The sequence below is a fragment of the Sceloporus occidentalis genome, unplaced genomic scaffold (assembly GCF_023333645.1).
Source record: "Sceloporus occidentalis isolate IW3139 unplaced genomic scaffold, rSceOcc1.0.p SCAF_1, whole genome shotgun sequence".
In the NCBI taxonomy this organism is placed as follows: domain Eukaryota; kingdom Metazoa; phylum Chordata; class Lepidosauria; order Squamata; family Phrynosomatidae; genus Sceloporus; species Sceloporus occidentalis.
Genome location: NW_028316981.1, coordinates 245,440,435 through 245,457,362, shown reverse-complemented (window position 1 = coordinate 245,457,362; position 16,928 = coordinate 245,440,435). Strand labels below are relative to the sequence as shown.

The 16,928-nt window shown below is 41.5% G+C and overlaps 1 protein-coding gene across 1 annotated transcript in view; it reads left to right on the top strand.

Annotated features, from left to right (window-relative positions):
- LOC149323705 (tyrosine-protein kinase transmembrane receptor ROR2) overlaps positions 1 to 2,976 on the top strand; it is a 179,704-nt gene extending 176,728 nt beyond the window's left edge. Inside the window, exon 9 of the mRNA XM_089512142.1 lies at positions 822 to 2,976. Coding sequence (XP_089368268.1) covers positions 822 to 2,264 — 1,443 coding nt within the window. The 3' untranslated portion in view covers positions 2,265 to 2,976. The remainder of the gene's footprint in view (positions 1 to 821) is intronic.
- The last annotated feature ends 13,952 nt before the right edge of the window (positions 2,977 to 16,928 follow it).

The following is a 16,928-nucleotide window of genomic DNA, read 5'->3' as shown; positions in this document are numbered from 1 at the left end:
TATGTCCCACCACCCTCACAGGAACATCAAGGTGTAGCACAGGAGAGGACCTTCTGTGGCTCTCCCAGGCTCTGGCACTCCTTCCTTGTTTTCCTTCTGCCAGCTGGTGAAGACTTTTTCGTTTCTATAAGCCATTAGGAACTGTCTGCATATAGGGAAAAGGCTTCTAATAATTTGCAATATTGTTATGCTTGTTGCTTTTTAATGGGTATCTTTTAAAAATATTTTTAATTCTGTGGATAGTTTAATTACATTTTAACTTTTGTATGTTTTCTAGCGATACAAACTTTCACCTGATACCTGTTTTAATTTTTGTAAGCTGTCTTAAGACCCAGGACTGGTAGTAAAGTCTGGATGTAAATAGTTAAAACAAAAGCTGTTGAGGTGATGGCCTTAAAACCCTAGCATTGCAAAGTACCTCATGGGTCATCTAGATAAACCCCCAGCAGGACAGGAAATCTCTACAGCTCACCAGACAAGTGGCAATCTTATCTACTCATTAAAAAGTCTGACAGTTTCTTTGTTTTGCCACATTTTTATTTGTTTCTTATGGCGAAGGCAGTTAACAACAACAACAAATGTGAGGTTCCGCCACCCAAAAAAAAAAAAAAATTAACAGGAAACTTCTAAGAATCAGTTAACATGAGTTGAAAGTACATTTTGATTCAAAGCCTGCAGAAATCTTTTAAGTTTTTTTTAAAATTTCCCTTTAAATTATTGGGTTTTAAAATGTTTAAAAAACCTAAGAAATGTATCATGAAATAGATTTAAATATCACAAAGAATGTATGACATGGGATTTCCCCTCTTTTTTATTTTCAGGCTAAACTAAAAGAGATAAATCTGTCCACCGTGAGGTTTATGGAAGAGCTCGGTGAAGAGAAGTTTGGAAAAGTTTATAAGGGTCACCTGTTTGGGACAACACCAGGGGAGCAGACACAAACAGTTGCCATCAAAACACTCAAGGATAAAGCAGACCTAGCCCTCCGTGAAGAATTTAAACATGAAGCAATGATGAGATCAAGATTACAGCACCCAAATGTAGTTTGTTTACTGGGGATAGTGACCAAAGAACAGCCTGTCAGCATGATTTTTAGCTATTGTTCACACAGCGATCTTCATGAGTTCCTGGTGATGAGATCTCCTCACTCTGATGTTGGCAGCACTGATGATGACAAGACTGTGAAGTCTACATTGGAGCCAGCTGATTTTTTTCATATTGTGACACAGATAGCAGCAGGAATGGAATATCTTTCAAGCCACCATATTGTCCACAAGGATTTGGCCACTAGAAACGTACTGGTGTTTGACAAGCTTAATGTGAAAATATCTGATTTAGGTCTTTTCAGAGAAGTTTACTCTGCTGACTACTATAAACTAATGGGAAACAATCCTCTCCCCATACGTTGGATGTCCCCCGAGGCAATCATGTATGGCAAGTTTTCCATTGATTCGGACATCTGGTCCTATGGAGTGCTATTGTGGGAGATCTTCAGCTATGGCTTGCAGCCTTACTGTGGCTATTCCAACCAAGATGTCATTGAAATGATCAGAAATAGGCAAGTTTTGCCATGTCCTGATGACTGCCCAGCATGGATGTACTCACTGATGTTAGAGTGCTGGAATGAATTTCCTAACAGAAGACCAAGATTTAAAGACATCCACAACAGATTGAGAACATGGGGGAACCTGTCTAATTATAACAGTTCTGCACAGACCTCTGGTGCAAGCAACACCACACAGACAAGTTCTCTGAGTACAAGCCCTGTTAGTAATGTCAGCAACACTAGGTATGTTGGGCCAAAGCAGAAAACACAAGCTTTCCCTCAACCACAATTCATTCAAATGAAAGGACAGATAAGGCCTATGGTCCCACCTCCTCAGCTCTACATTCCTGTAAATGGTTATCAGCCAATGCCAGCATATGGAGCCTATTTACCAAATTTTTATCCTGTCCAGATCCCAATGCAAATGGCTCCTCAACAGATGGCTCCTCAGATGATCCCAAAACCTGGATCCCACCATAGTGGGAGTGGTTCCACAAGTACAGGATATGTAACAACAGCACCCTCTAATGCTTCTGTGGCTGACAGGGCAGCTCTCCTTCCTGAAGGGACAGAGGATGCACATCATATGACAGAAGATGTTGCTCAGAGTCTGGTTCAAGAGGAGGAGGAAGAGGAAGGCTCAGTGCCTGAGACAGAATTATTGGGTGATAATGACACTCTTCAGATGGATGAGGCAGAGTTTCAGACAGAAGCCTGATGATGGTGCCTTATTTTTTGAAAAGCACACATACACACACATAATTGAACATCTCTTCAGTATGCTGGAACCGGTAGTCTTTCTTATGTGTAATCAATGCTTTTCTTTGGACTGCTATACACAGCTACTGATCCAAAGTCAGAAACGATGTGACGATAATGACATGTCATATGTATAGACTTTCCTTTTCAGCAGATATTTGTGAAACATGAAGATAAAGAATTGCTGTTTTTAAATCTAGGATTGATTACAGTTCTTGCAGGGAAGCTGCTTTGATAATATACTGTTGCTGTGCAACATATAGTGGAAATTCATTGCACATCATGTATATCTTGAACTCTGATTGTAATATTTTTTTTATGAATTTGGGTTAAAGCAGTAACCAAAAAAGAGAGCTGAACTATGCTTCCTCACAGGCTTGTTCTGTATGTGATGAGGTGTCCAAGGTATAATGGACATCTTGTTAATCTCACTGATAAAGTAAATTTGTAAGGTGAGGTTGTTGTTCCAGATCTGAAATACAGCTAGAATCCAGGAGAGAGAGCAGAATGACTTGTATGTCTTTGTCGCAGATGTTTTTCCTGTTAAATTCCCATATGGATGAAAGGAAGCGCAACCTAGGTTCTAGCAGGAAAAATAGACAGTGCCCCAAAGAAGTGACAGGGTAAGCTATGCACTAACTTTTAACAAATCACATTTTTTTTGCCTGCAGGTGGCCAAATTCGGGGGGGGGGGGGGGGAGGCTCAGAAACTATTCAGGACATCCTACTGGTTGCATTGATCAACAAGGATGTTGAAGTCATTGTTATTATAGTTAAGATGGTGCTACAAAAATACACACACACCTTCTTAGTTTTTAAAAATATTTTTTAGTGATTGTAGACCTTTAAAGACCAAAATGAGCAATATTGTACAGAGTATCTATGTATCTGTGTCTTCAATGCTTTTTATGAGAAGAATCATGTACAGACTTATAAATGTAATTTATGTTTTGATACATTTTATATGGGATTTTTTTCATGGCAACGTTTGGATTTTGAAAAGAATGCCTATATAATTTAACCGTTTACATTACAATTTGTAATATTTTATTGGATTGGAATTTGTATGATTTGGTTATTTTGGCAAAACAGGTCCACACATTTCATAGCCATATCTGTAATACAAATACTCCCTGAGTTCTGTTACAGTGTTGCTACACTTGCATTATATTCCTAGTCTATAAATCCAGTGCATGAGACTATCCTGGCAAAGTAGCAACGCACATTTTGTTAACAAAGACTACACTGTAAAAATGGTAACTCACAGATTTCTTTTTCTTCCTTTTTAATCATGTAAACTGTACTTTTGCTATGTATGTTTGGATTCACTTGAGGTGTACCATTATGAGCAGCAGCCCACATTAGTGACTGGAGCTATTTTACTGGTTTCCAGTTTCTCTCTTGAAATTGGTTATGCACTGGTTGGTAAACAATGGAAATCTCTCTTACTTGTTAATATAAATGCGAGTTGGAGACTGTTAGAAAACCATACAAATAAATTTGAAGTTTATTTACTTTTTAAAGTGTGTAACACAGTTTTAATACTGTAACACGGATTAATTTTAAAAGGTACTCTTTTTCCAGCAGCGTGGGGAGGGAATCCTTCCAGCTGGGGTCTGGCTCCTTCCTTTTTCAGTTAAAGGTAGGGCAATTCAACTGTCAATCGAAAACCGTCCACCCAGAAGAGCCAGTCTTATTTTCCCAGTTCCACTTTGTCTTGGCTGGAAACAGGAGAGGGCATAAGCAACAAAGTAAGCATCATGTCTCATACTCTTCCACAAGACTCTGTCCTGGGCCCAGCACCATTCAGTATCTTTATCAATGACTTGATGATAGAATAAAAGGTGTGTTTATCAAATTTGCAGATGACACCAAATTAGGAGGGATAACCAATATCTTAGAAGAAAGGATCAGAATTCAAAATGACTTTAACAGATTAGAAAGCTTGGCCAAAACTAACAAAATGAATTTCAACAGTGAGAAATGTAAGATACTACACTTGAACAGTAAAAATGAAATCCACAGATAGAGAAAAGGTGATATCTGGCTTGACAGCAGTGTATGCAAACGAGATCTAGGAGTCTTAGTGAACCATAAATTGTACATGAGTCAGCTGTGTGATGTGGCAGCTAGAAAAGCTAATACAGATTCTAGGCTGCATCAATAGGATGTAGTGTCTAGACTCAGCATCTACATCCCCATAGCTGGATTGGTTTCAGGCTCATTATTCCCTTGAGATGGAAACGATATACTTCAGAGTCCAGAGGATAAAAGTGGACATATTTTTGTTTAGGGCTCATGATGCCTTGGCTCTTGCCAGCAGAGCTGCTTCAGTAACATCTCTTTTGCAAGGGCAGTTTTGTTGGCATAAAGATTTGATTTCTCTGGCTCTCAAGAAATAGACTAATCTCCAGCAGGGTTTTAATAAATAAATAATGTTTGTTTGTTTGTTTATATCCCGCCTCTCCCTTCCGGGATCTAGGCAGGTAACAACAGTCCAGTAAAACAGATACACACACAATAATAAAATTTCCCTAACCCTCTTAACTCTCCCTCTTTCTGCTAAAATTACACATAAACATCAAGATACTATACAATATCCCCAGTGTAGTGTACTTAGTTACAAATTTTGTAACTAAGGATTGACACAGGTCGAATTATTCAAGAGACCATCAGGCGAGGTGGTGAAAGAGTGAATGGATCAATTTGGTTAATTCAGCTGGAGGTTAGTCTGGAAAGGCCCACCGGAAGAGATCCATCTTTATCGCCTTTTTAAATGCCTCCAAAGATGTAATATGGCAGATTTCTTCCAGCAGGTCATTCCATATTTTAGGAGTGGCAGCTGAAAAGGTCCTCTGGGAAGTCGCAACCAGTCTGGTTTTCTTTGGCTGGAGTAGGTTCCTCCCAGAGGACCTGAGTGCATGGGAAGGATTGTATGGGAGATAGGCAGGATTGTGAGACAGGGTCATATCATCAATTTAATTCAAAAACCTCCACATGTTTTCATTCATTTTCACAGTCTAAGGTCAGTGGAGAAGCATTTTTAGATCCTTCAAGCAATAGAACACCTTGCCCAAACAAGGACTATAGAACCTGTATCCACTCAGGACATATTTTGTAGCTTTTATTATCTGTCCTTTGTTGGGTGGGGGAGCATACTACAATGGACAGATTGTGCAGGGCCTGTGCTGGTGAGAGAATACACAGTATCAACTGGCTGGAGCTATGGCGGGTACATTTGGCACTCCTCAGTCTACACTCAGAGGTTCAGGGCATGCACCTGTTGATCTGGACAGACAACCTGACCACCAAAGCCCATATAAACAGGCAAGGAGGAATGTGGTCACATGCACTGATATGCAAAGCATCTTGTCTGGCGCAGTGACAAGGGGGGGGGGGGTTAACTTCAGTCAATCAAGGGAGAATACCTGAAGGGCCAGCTAAACTGTTAGGCTGATTGGCTTACTAGACAGTCTGGATCAGGGACAATGGGCCTGAATTCATTAGTATTTCAAATGAATGCAGAGAGATTCGGAACTTTTAGAGTGGATTTGTTTACCTCCCAGGAGAATCACAAACTACCTTGTTCTGTGTTAAGAGTTTGGACAGAAGGGGCATTTGCTTTAGATACCAATGTTCTTCCTACACAGGTGAAGGAGAGAGAAACCTCTGGCTGAGAAGCCATGAGTGAGGTTTTTTCAAACTTGGAATATTTTTATTCCCGAGTGGTGGATTTTGGTGAGTCATAGGAGCGGAACTAACAGCCTAACTGTTTAGAACTGCTTCAGAGGCAGAATTTTCACAGTCCTGGGCACCACCATCCAAAAAGGATGTTGAGAACTTGAAGTTGTGTGTGTGTGGGGGGGGGGGGGGTTGGAGGCAGAGATATATTTCATGTTTGTCCAGAGCTTCATCATTCTATCACTGGGAAGGTGAGGCTTGCCCTCCCCCTTAGAGCAGTGGGTTTTTGATTGACAGTTAAATTGCCCTCACTGTAAAGAGCAAGGGAAGACCCAGATCTGTCCAGGAAAGCTGCCAACAGCCGATAGTGAGCTCGGGAGTCTTAGTTATCAATTAGTGAGTTGCCGATAGGCAAACTAGCAACAAGGACATAGGTCTGAGATAAGTAAAATCCACAGTGTGCAAAACAAGGTCCTTAGGGCAAACTAAAGAGTCCAGAATTCCAAAGTGTGGGGGTCATCAATCAGGCCAATGGTCAGGGTTCCAGTGAGCAGCAAAGGTCCAAAGGTCCAGTCCAAAGTCATAATCTTTGCCCTCTCTGTGTCTTCGGTTCTCTTACCCCCAAGGCTTGTCACAGCTATAATCCAAACTTTCTTTTGCTCAGCCACTGTTATGTCTGGCATATTACATTCCACTTGTTTATCAGGTTGAATCTTGAGTCCTGTAAGATTTTTAGTTCACTGTTTTGACAACTTTTTCAGGCTTATGTCCCATGAGTTCTTTGCAGATGGCAAATCATGGAGTTTTTTTACTACCAATTTTTTTTTAAAAAAATCCAGTGAATCATTGCAATCATGCCATATCTTATATTCAATCTATATAATGTTGCTGCATGAACCAGCTCCTGAAAATGGTTTTTAAAAATGCTTGCTGCTGGAGTTTATCTTGATTGCCTGTCATTTCTGTTGCAGTGGTAAATTTTATTATCAAACATCTTTCCAACCTTACACTTCTTACATGGAGCTTTATAAAGCAAGCTACCTTCAACTAAACTCTTCAGTCATCACATCGCTGCATTGACTTAGATATGGAACATGGAAAGTATGACAACCCACTTGGACTGTAATATTCTTTTACTTCTTTTATAGTGGTGTACAAAAATAGCTTTTAACGGATCCCAGCTTCTGCCACTCCCCAACCCCACTTTATCTTACTTTTCACAGTTGCTTCATCAGAAGCATGCCAAAAATGATTTAGTTCAGCGTACTTCTGTGTTAGTTTGTGTTTAAAGAAGAGAGACATCGCAAAATCATATTAACCTTACCTTAAACAGGAGCTTGTAATAGCACTGAAAACATATGCCTTAGTGGTCCATACAAATTCCTGTGTTTTCTTTCATGGAGATAGTGTGGGGTAGCTATCTTGAATGATTCCATGCAAACGCAAGGAATAATTTATTTCCCACCTCTCCTCAAGGCTCAATGCAGGATACAAGACATTAAAATACAAAACACAATTAAAACACACACAAACTCACAGTTAAAATACAAAACTATAAAGCCATTAAAATACACTCAAAAGAGCACATATACAAATTAAAAAGTCATGATTTCAAACTGATTGCTAGAAGAGATATGTGTTTAATGTTTTAAATGCAGTCATTTTTTCCCCTACTGTCATATCTTTTCTGGCAGGCCATTCCACTGTCTGGGCGCAGCTGGCAAAAAGGTCCTCTGGCAAACAGTTGCCAGTCAGAGCAAGCATTTCCCAGAGGACCTGAGTGTATGGAGCATCCATGATGCAAGATGCAGAGTTCTCCTTTCCAGGTTAGAGGGCCTACCCAACTAAGCAGGGCTGGGGCAACTGGTAGTGGAGGGCTACCTTCTAGACACCTCTGCCTCAGAATCCAAGAGCCAAGGGGACCTAGTAAACTAGTGCTCTCCCTACAAGAGACAGGAATGCCTGTCGCCCTCCCAGCCAGTCGGACTTGTAAGACATGGGCACTCCTGGGATAAGAAGTAATTTGTGAATATGATAACCCAGTGACCAATTCCAACATTAAAAAGGGGGATATTCCCTCCAATGATGACAGAGACGCACTAGCAGTGCCCTCTTCCATCAGGCTGTTCCAACCAGAGGATTTTAGCATCCTGCTGAGGAAGGCAGTCAAGACCTTAGTCTTCAGCCCTCTGGAAGAAGCCCCTAGTCTCAGGCTCAGGAGCCTGACTTGCCACAGGGAAGGGTGGGGGGTGTTTTCCATCCTTTTTGGAACTTTCCTTCCTGGTGGACTGAGGGAGGAGTGGAGTAAGCCTGCCACCAAAAGGCCAAACCCAGGATGTGTTTTAAAAAGTACAACTTGCCTAACAATGCCTAAATTACAAGCACTTTGCTGACACTCCTGTTTCAATACTGGTGTCCTCTTCAATCTATGCTAGGGATGGAGAAGATGCACCTAAGGTCATGGAGGATCAGAAGACAGAAGCAGCCCTTGGGAAGACCCATAAGGCCTCTTCCCTGGCTCTAAGGAGTTTATCAGACAAGGGAAATTGGAAGTATAATCCAATGGCAATCTGAATGCAATCATGGGGTTTAATGTTATTGTGTGATAACCCACTACATGCAAATTCGGGCAATGGGAAGTCAGTCCGAACACAATCATGGGGTTTCACATTATTGTGTGATAGACTGCACACACAAATTGGGGCAATGGCATGCTATTTTCGGACAATGGGAAGCCAGTTCGAAGGCAATGCATATTCACGTAATTGCACTAAACTAGCGACTTTAAGTGAATGCGTTCTGGTCCCACTTTCTTTTCATTCGAATTTAAGAGAAATTCCTCCCGTTTGATAAACTCCTAAGAGTTGCTACTTCCATTTCAATGATATCTAGGACATCTCTGGGCCAAAGAAATACTGAAGTAATCACCAGGCAATCAGGTTAGGCTAAGACAGGGTATCAATAAGCCTCATGGGACACTTGCATTTGGGTTAACAAACATGTAAGACAAATGCAACATTTTTCTACCCGTAAACTGAGCAGTAGGTGCAGGGAGATTAACAGGAGGTTGTGGGGGAACAGCTAAGAAGAGAGGGGAGGGGAGACCACTGGGATCTATGAGCTACAAGAGCTGTGGGAGAAGGGAATTGCCACCCAATTAATTTCTGTGACTAAACACACTTAACTGGTACTACATCCCATTGAAATCAGGGAAGTTTAGTTCTGAGTAGAAATGTGTAGAGTGTAAAATGTGTCATCTTTCGGCCTCTGAGGGAGAGAGAAGGCTGGCCCAGTACCATCAGGGGCTAGCCTGAAGAAAGAGGCTCCTCCCTCCCCAACTGTCATCTTTCGGCCTCTGAGGGAGAGAGTAGGCTGGCCCAGTTCCATCAGGGGCTAGCCTGAAGAAAGAGGCTCCTCCCTCCCCAACTGTCATCTTTCGGCCTCTGAGGGAGAGAGTAGGCTGGCCCAGTTCCATCAGGGGCTAGCCTGAAGAAAGAGGCTCCTCCCTCCCTAACTGTCATCTTTCGGCCTCTGAGGGAGAGAGTAGGCTGGCCCAGTTCCATCAGGGGCTAGCCTGAAGAAAGAGGCTCCTCCCTCCCTAACTGTCATCTTTCGGCCTCTGAGGGAGAGAGTAGGCTGGCCCAGTTCCATCAGGGGCTAGCCTGAAGAAGAAGAGCCCTCCCTCCGGTCCATCTGCCTTGGTCCAGGCCTCAGAGGGAGAGAAGAATGCTGGACCTGATTCCCTCCCTCCCCATTCCCTTCTCCTTTTGTGTCGTGTCTTTTAGATTGTAAGCCTGTGGGCAGGGAACTGTCTGTTATCCCCTCTATTGTAAACCGCTCGGATTCCCTGTGATTGGGCGGTATATAAATAAAACCTATTATTATTATTATTACTGTCACTCTTGTCAAGGAAATGCAACATGGGACATGCAGTTATAGAAATAAAATATGTATGTAGAGTCAGAATGACTAAGCATGAACAATTAAGAAATCACACAGGTGTAAAGGATGATATAATTTAGAAGTCTTGGGAGCCAAGGACAAAATTAAGGCATGTACATTGGTAACACCTGAGATTTGTTACATGTACAAGGTGATCAGATGATGTTCATGGGTTGGACTTGAGTATGGGATGAACAAAAGTCAACCAATCATTGTGAATGTACACACCCACTGGGTGGTAATTGTCTAGTGGGTGGTAACAAACATTTGCTATAATAATTGCCAGTTTTGCTAATGTAACTTTTGGGTAGTTGAGGAGTATTGGTAGAGTGTAGAGATATTGTGGATTGTTGGGCATATAGAGATAGTAACTGTATATAGTAGAATAAAGTAGATCTTTTATCTAAGACTACTGAGTTGTGTTGGTGTCTTGAGTGAAGATACAAGAACCAGCAGAATCCTGATGGTGTTTGGAGACATCTGAAGAAGAAGAGTGAGAAGGCTTGGAGAAGATTGTCAGGGTCTTCAGCCTATTCTCAGAAAACTCTGCTGCTTTGGGAGAAAGCAATAATCACTGACCAAAGCTGGTCAGCTCAGCTTCAATAACAAGGTGGTGAGTTACAGCCTGAGGTGTAGAGCAACAACTCCCATCATCCCTGACATGATCCCAGTCACCCAGATCAAATGATGCACCTATAAATTGTGCCCATGCTCGCCTGGTGTGGATTATGGTTTTGGAGATGGGCATAAAACTACAGGATTCCAAGACGCACAATTCCATTAAGAGGAATGGGCTTCTTTTGCCTGTAGTTACATCCATCTGATTCATAATAAGAGCCAGGCTCACTTACTTAAATTTGTTGCTATATTGAGAGCTCTATTGGTCTCTCTCCCCCCCACCCACCCACCCTTTTCCTTCATTTTTCTTTTTTAAATGTGAAATGCTTTCTGTGTTATAATCATCTTAGAGAAATATACTTAATATTCTATATATCCTGGTTTCAAGCAATATCTCCCAACATAGATGCTACAGATATAAATGCTAGATTTCCTTTCTGTAAAAAAAAAAGTAATTTTATATGCCTGTTTAATGTGTCAGTATATGATCCTAACACCCTGATATATGCTATTATATAAAAATAGGATCTGTATTGTATTTCCCCTTAATAGTTTTCAGTAACATGATTATGCCTGTGGGACTTAATTTTGCAAAAGTAATTGGGCATTGAGACGGCATATGTTATAAAGGATGTGCTTTTATATAGCAACATTTATTTTGATAATGCACATATTTTCAAAATAGGTTCTTGAATTACATTTTGAATGGAACACATTTTTATTAATGCATGGTTTTCTGGCAGGGAAACCTAGTTAAACAAAAGGCAAAAGGCAAAACAAAATTTGGGGCCCTGGAGAGACAGGAATGGGGTAGGACTTTTCTTTAACCAGGCAATGTCTAAAACATCTAATGCTTAACATGTCCAATAAGGCATCACACTTCCCAGCATCATGATTTACAATTGGTTTGACTGTACTGAAGTTACTTTGTGCTCACAGAACTGCTGTTCTGTGCCAAGAAGCATGCACTGGATTTGACTATATATCATGTGGGCAAAAGGGTAGACCTAAAGATCCGCCTCTCAAGCTTGTAGACTAATGCTGTCCTCCACTATTTGGGATTAAGCTGATTGTGAGGGGAAATTAGATATTTTTGCACACTGCTCACAAGGGCCAAAGACTGACCATAGAGATCAGGATACCAGTTAAATGTGTTTAGATTACACTTAACTTCCATGAAATCATGTGCAGGTTTTAATTCACATATGGATTTTATCAGTGCCATACAATCCTTAGCATCCTTGTGCAGGACAGATGTGGATACGTTCTTCCATTCATATCCCACCGGTGCATCCAAGAACAAATAGAAATGTTTAGAGGCATAGCATAATTCCACTGTAAATGGGTTTCCTCAACACAACATTAGTCCTGCACTGTAAAACTGTAGTTATTTCTAGCCCAAACAATAACATTTTTAGCAACAGCATTTACATTTCTATACCACTTAATAGTGAACTCAGCACTCTCTAAGTGGTTTACAATCTGTGAGCCAATTGCCCCCAACAAGCTGGGTACTCATTTTGGCGACATACAAAAGGATGAAAGGCTGAGTCGACCTTGGAGCCATGGGATCGAACTCACAACTTTGTGGCTGTCATACTGGAATTTAACTACTGTGCCACTAGGGTTCCCTCCCTGGGAAAAATGAGATCCCCTGGCTCCCATTCTGAAAGACCAGAGACAACCAGAGTTTGGAAAAGTTACTCTGGGGGACTACAATTTAGCATACTGCAACAAATGTGGCAAATAGCAATGTTGATTGGGAACTAGTCTGTAGAAAGAAAGTTTCCCACACTCTGGACTTGTGTAACAAAAACTATTCATTTCATAATCTTGATATATTTCAAAGGCCAACATATTATTAAAAAAATTATATTTAAAGATGCATGTAATATTTTTAGAATACATTTTGCTGTAAATAACTCTGAAGGCGATCTTGTTGACTAATTTTTGTTGTTGTTGTTGTTGTGTGCCTTCAAGTCATTTCTGACATATAGTGACCCTAAGGCAAGCCTATCATGGAGTTTTCTTGGCTAGTTTTTTTTTGGGGGGTGGGGGTGGGGGTGAGTGCCATTACCATTCTGAACTGAGAGAGTGTGACTTGTCCAAGATCACCCAGTGGATTTACATGGCTGAGATGGGATTTGAACCCTGATCCCCAGAATCATAGTCCAGTGCTCAAACCACTACACCATACTGGCTGTATGGTTTTTTTACTGCATGGTTTATACATTGAAATTTAAAGAGAGTTATTCTTTGCTCCACTTATCTTCTTGTGATGTGAAGATAGAGCCAACTCTTCCAAGATTGTATAGCTTTAATTCAGAGGTATTTGTATTTTTAATCTACCAGTTGCCACTTCACTCTAGTCTGATTGATAATCCATTGTCTGATCATCATTTAATTTCTATTACTCTTACTTATATCCCACCTCCTCTTCATATCATTCAACACTTTTTTCCATGATCTTCACTCTGTTAATTGTCACCATCTCTGTCAGTCCTTGGATTCATCTCTCTCTTCTCTATATCGGAGACTCTGCTGACTCGGCTATGTCTTTATTTAACTCCACTCTTTCTTCAACTCTTGACAGCTTTGCCCCTGTCTCTGCACGTGCGTCTTCCTCTATGTCTAGGCCTCAGCCCTGGCTCACTCCCACTGTTAGGTTTTTCTAGTCCCGCTCTTGAGTGGCCAAATCTCTTTGGAAAAAGTCTAGGAAGTGGTCTGATTTTATTCATTATAAATTCGTCATTTTATCCTTCTCACCCGCCCTGTCCATGGCAAAACAGAATGATTATAAATCAATGATCTGCGCCAATGAGAGGCACCCACAGCGTTTGTTGTCCTGCTTCAACACTTGGCTAAAACCTTCTTCTCCCCCTGTCTCTTCATTATTTTCCCCTAACGATTTCACCAACTATTTCATCACTAAGATCACTACAGTACTATTCGATCTGAGATAGTTCTTCCTGATTTGTCTTCTACCACTAATCTTCTGGCACCTTCAACTAAAAAACTCTCTGTGTTTCCTCCTGTTTCTTTGGATGAACTCTCTACGCTGCTGAACTCTTCCAAACCTGCAACCTGTTCTCTTGATCCAATTCCCTTTCATCTTCTAATCTCTATAGCCCCTCCTTTTCTGGCCTCACTTCTCTGTATCTTTAATCTCTTTCTCTCTCTACGGGCTCTTTCCCTTCAGACCTTAAACATGCTCTCATTTCCCCAATTCTGGGGAAAAAAATCTTCTCTTGACCTCTCTTCTTTGTCTAGCTATCGTCCGATTTCTCTTCTTCCTTTTCTTTCTAAGGTTTTGGAATGGATTGTTTATTCTCGCTGTCTTAAGTTTCTCGAATCCAACTCCATTCTAGATCCCTTTCAGTCCAGTTTCTGCCCACGACACTCTACAGAGACAGCCCTCACAAAGATCTCAAATGATCTTTTGCGGGCCAAGGCGAATGGCCTTTACTCTGTTTTCGTTCTCCTTGATTTGTCTGCAGCCTTCGATACCATAGATCACTGTCTCCTAGTTGATATACTTTTTGACCTCGGCTTCTCAGACTCTGTTCTTGATTGGTTTAAATCTTATTTGTCAGATAGATCTTTTGCAGTGGTCACGGATGGTCAGACTTCATCCTCTGTTCCCTTATATGTTGGAGTTCCCCAGGGCTCTGTTTTGGGTCCCCTACTGTTCTCTTTTTACACATTATCCCTAGGAAGACTTGTCAGTTCTTTTGGTTTGTCTATTATCTGTATGCCGATGACACTCACCTGTGTCTTTCCACCCCTGACCTTTCTCCAGGGCTTGAACAGCAAGTTTCATCTTGTCTTACAGCCATCTCTCAGTGGATGCACCATCAACATTTGAAGCTCAACATGTCCAAGACAGAGCTTCTTGTCTTTCCACCTAAATCCACCCTTCAATACTCCTTTTCTGTTTCTGTTGACGACATCTCTATTCAACTGGTCCAGGAAGCCAGCAGTCTTGGTTTCATTTTTTATTATTCTCTCTCATGTATCCCCCAGATCCACTGCACATGTGGATGTGCATTCAGTTGTCCATTTGGGTATACATTTAATTGTTCCATTTTGCTATTCAGCACAAGAACTGCACAGCACAATCAATGCTGAATTCCATTTGTGGAGATATATTTTATGCCTCCCTGATGCAGGTTGTCAGTCATACAGACCTCTCCAAGACCTTTGAGGGACATCATCATGGCACACGCTGTCTGGATGGGCACGTGCCAAGATGGTGCCTGGGCTGCGCAAGTAGGGCTTTGAGCGTGTAAACTCTTAGCCCTACCTGAGCCCTAGTTCATGTGCAGGTTGGCACAAAGTGCCGGTATATACAAGGTCTTTGTGACAATAAGAGTTTTTGTCCTTGTAAAGTGATGATGGAGGAGGAGTTCAAAAATTTGCTCAGCCAATGTTTTCTTTAATTACTTCTGAAATGAATTTTCTGCTGAAGTGAAACACTGGAAATCTGATGCATTGATGTTTGCTCTCTACTTTTCAACAACCACATACATTTGATTGTTGAATAAAAATATCTTATAATTATGTTCAGTTTAAAGTGATCTAATTCTCAGTAGGCCTGCAGCACTTAGTACAGTTAAATTATACTCCACAATACTTTTGAAATTAAACAGAGTTATAATATGACAATAGTCTGCTGCTCATCTGTATAATGCATTGGGTTTCATAATCATAATGAACTGAGAAGGAAGGAGATACTAAAATTGTTAACAGCTAAATGGTAAATACAGAAAATGTTCTATTAGAGGATAGAACTGTATTAACCCTGATTGTCAATAGAAGGTTGGTAAGTTCATTTTTTTAAACACACCTTTTAGGGAGGTAGGAACCAAGCAAAAATGGTATTTTGAAGAATGATACTGTTTTTTGGATCAATTCATGTATTAGTGCTATACAAACGAAGACCCACATGTTCAGAAATATATTGCTAACTGTACAGAGGGGATGGAAATTGCATGACCCTCCAGATGTTGTACTGCATCTTCCTTCCACCCTAGCCAGCTTGGTCGGTGATGAGGAATTCTCGGTAGTGCAGGCCACCAACATCAGGGGGACAAACAGTTCTCACTCCAGGTGTGCAGCAATCCATAGATTATCTTCTAATCCTGCCACCTTTGCCTAGGTCTTTCCAACTATGCCCAGTTCCTACAGGTAACCATCCAACTTTGCCTAGTTCCTACAGATTGAGGAACAGGGACATAACTGAAGCCTCCTTTCACTAATTTTTTCAATGTGTTTTTCTCTGAGGAAAGAAGAGAGCAACCTCTTTAAGATAATGGCCTGTAGCATGGGTGAGGATCATGTGGTTCTCCAGATGTTCTTGGACTGCATTCATCTTGACATTAATCACCATTGGCTATGCTGGTTAAGGCTGCTGGGAGCTGCAGTCTGGCCAGAGGACCTTCAACATTCTCATCCCAGGCCCAACTCTAGGTGCTGGTGCTAATTAGAGTAAATCTGTTTTACCAGTGAAACTTTGGGGCCATTCACATTACCGTTTACACCAGTTTTGAAATTGATTCTTTCACGTGAAGTTCATATTGGGCCTGATTCTGTCACGATCCATGTCAAGGCTTACACAAGGAAATGCCCCTTACCCCGGTGTATCCAGAATCAGGCTAAAATCTGTCTTTTCTCAAAAGACCCAGGTTCCGCAAAATATGAACTTGCCTTCGATCATATTCGGGGCAAATTCAGGGAGGGACTAAGGTCAGAGGGTGGGCAGAGGTCAGAGAATCCCCTCCCTTCATCTGAGGGGAGGGAGAGGAGGAAAGAGCCGAAGGAAAAGGGGGAATCTGGAGGAAAGGGTGACAGGAGGCAAAAAGGGAAAATCAGGGTGACTTTTGGGCTGCAAAGGGCTGTCAGAGGGAGTGGGGGGGAGTGGAGAAAGTGATGGAGGAGGAGGAGGAGGAGGAGGAGGAGGAGGAGGAGGGAGCCCTGGGAAGAAGGGAGCCATGGAGGCATCCTATATTGGAGCAGGAGGAGGAGGATGAAGGAGCCAGGGCAGCTCAGAGGGAGGTGAGGGTTGGAAGGAAGGAGGAGGAGGAGGATTGCCCAGGGAAATAGGGCTGTGGGGCCAAGCTGGGGGATGTAGGGAAATGGATGCAGCAGAAGCAGCCTCTTTTAACAATTTATGTGCATTATTTTTTGGCTGCTTGCTTGTTCTACTTTCATTTCCTTTTGCTCCTGGATTATTATTATTATTATTATTATTATTATTATTAGTGTTATATGTGGATGCTACAGTCAGAATGCCTGCACTGCATTTCCCTTTTATTCCCAATTCATTCCATGGGTCAGTTGGAACTGACAGGTCACTCTCAGCCTCAGTGGAAGGCAATGGCAA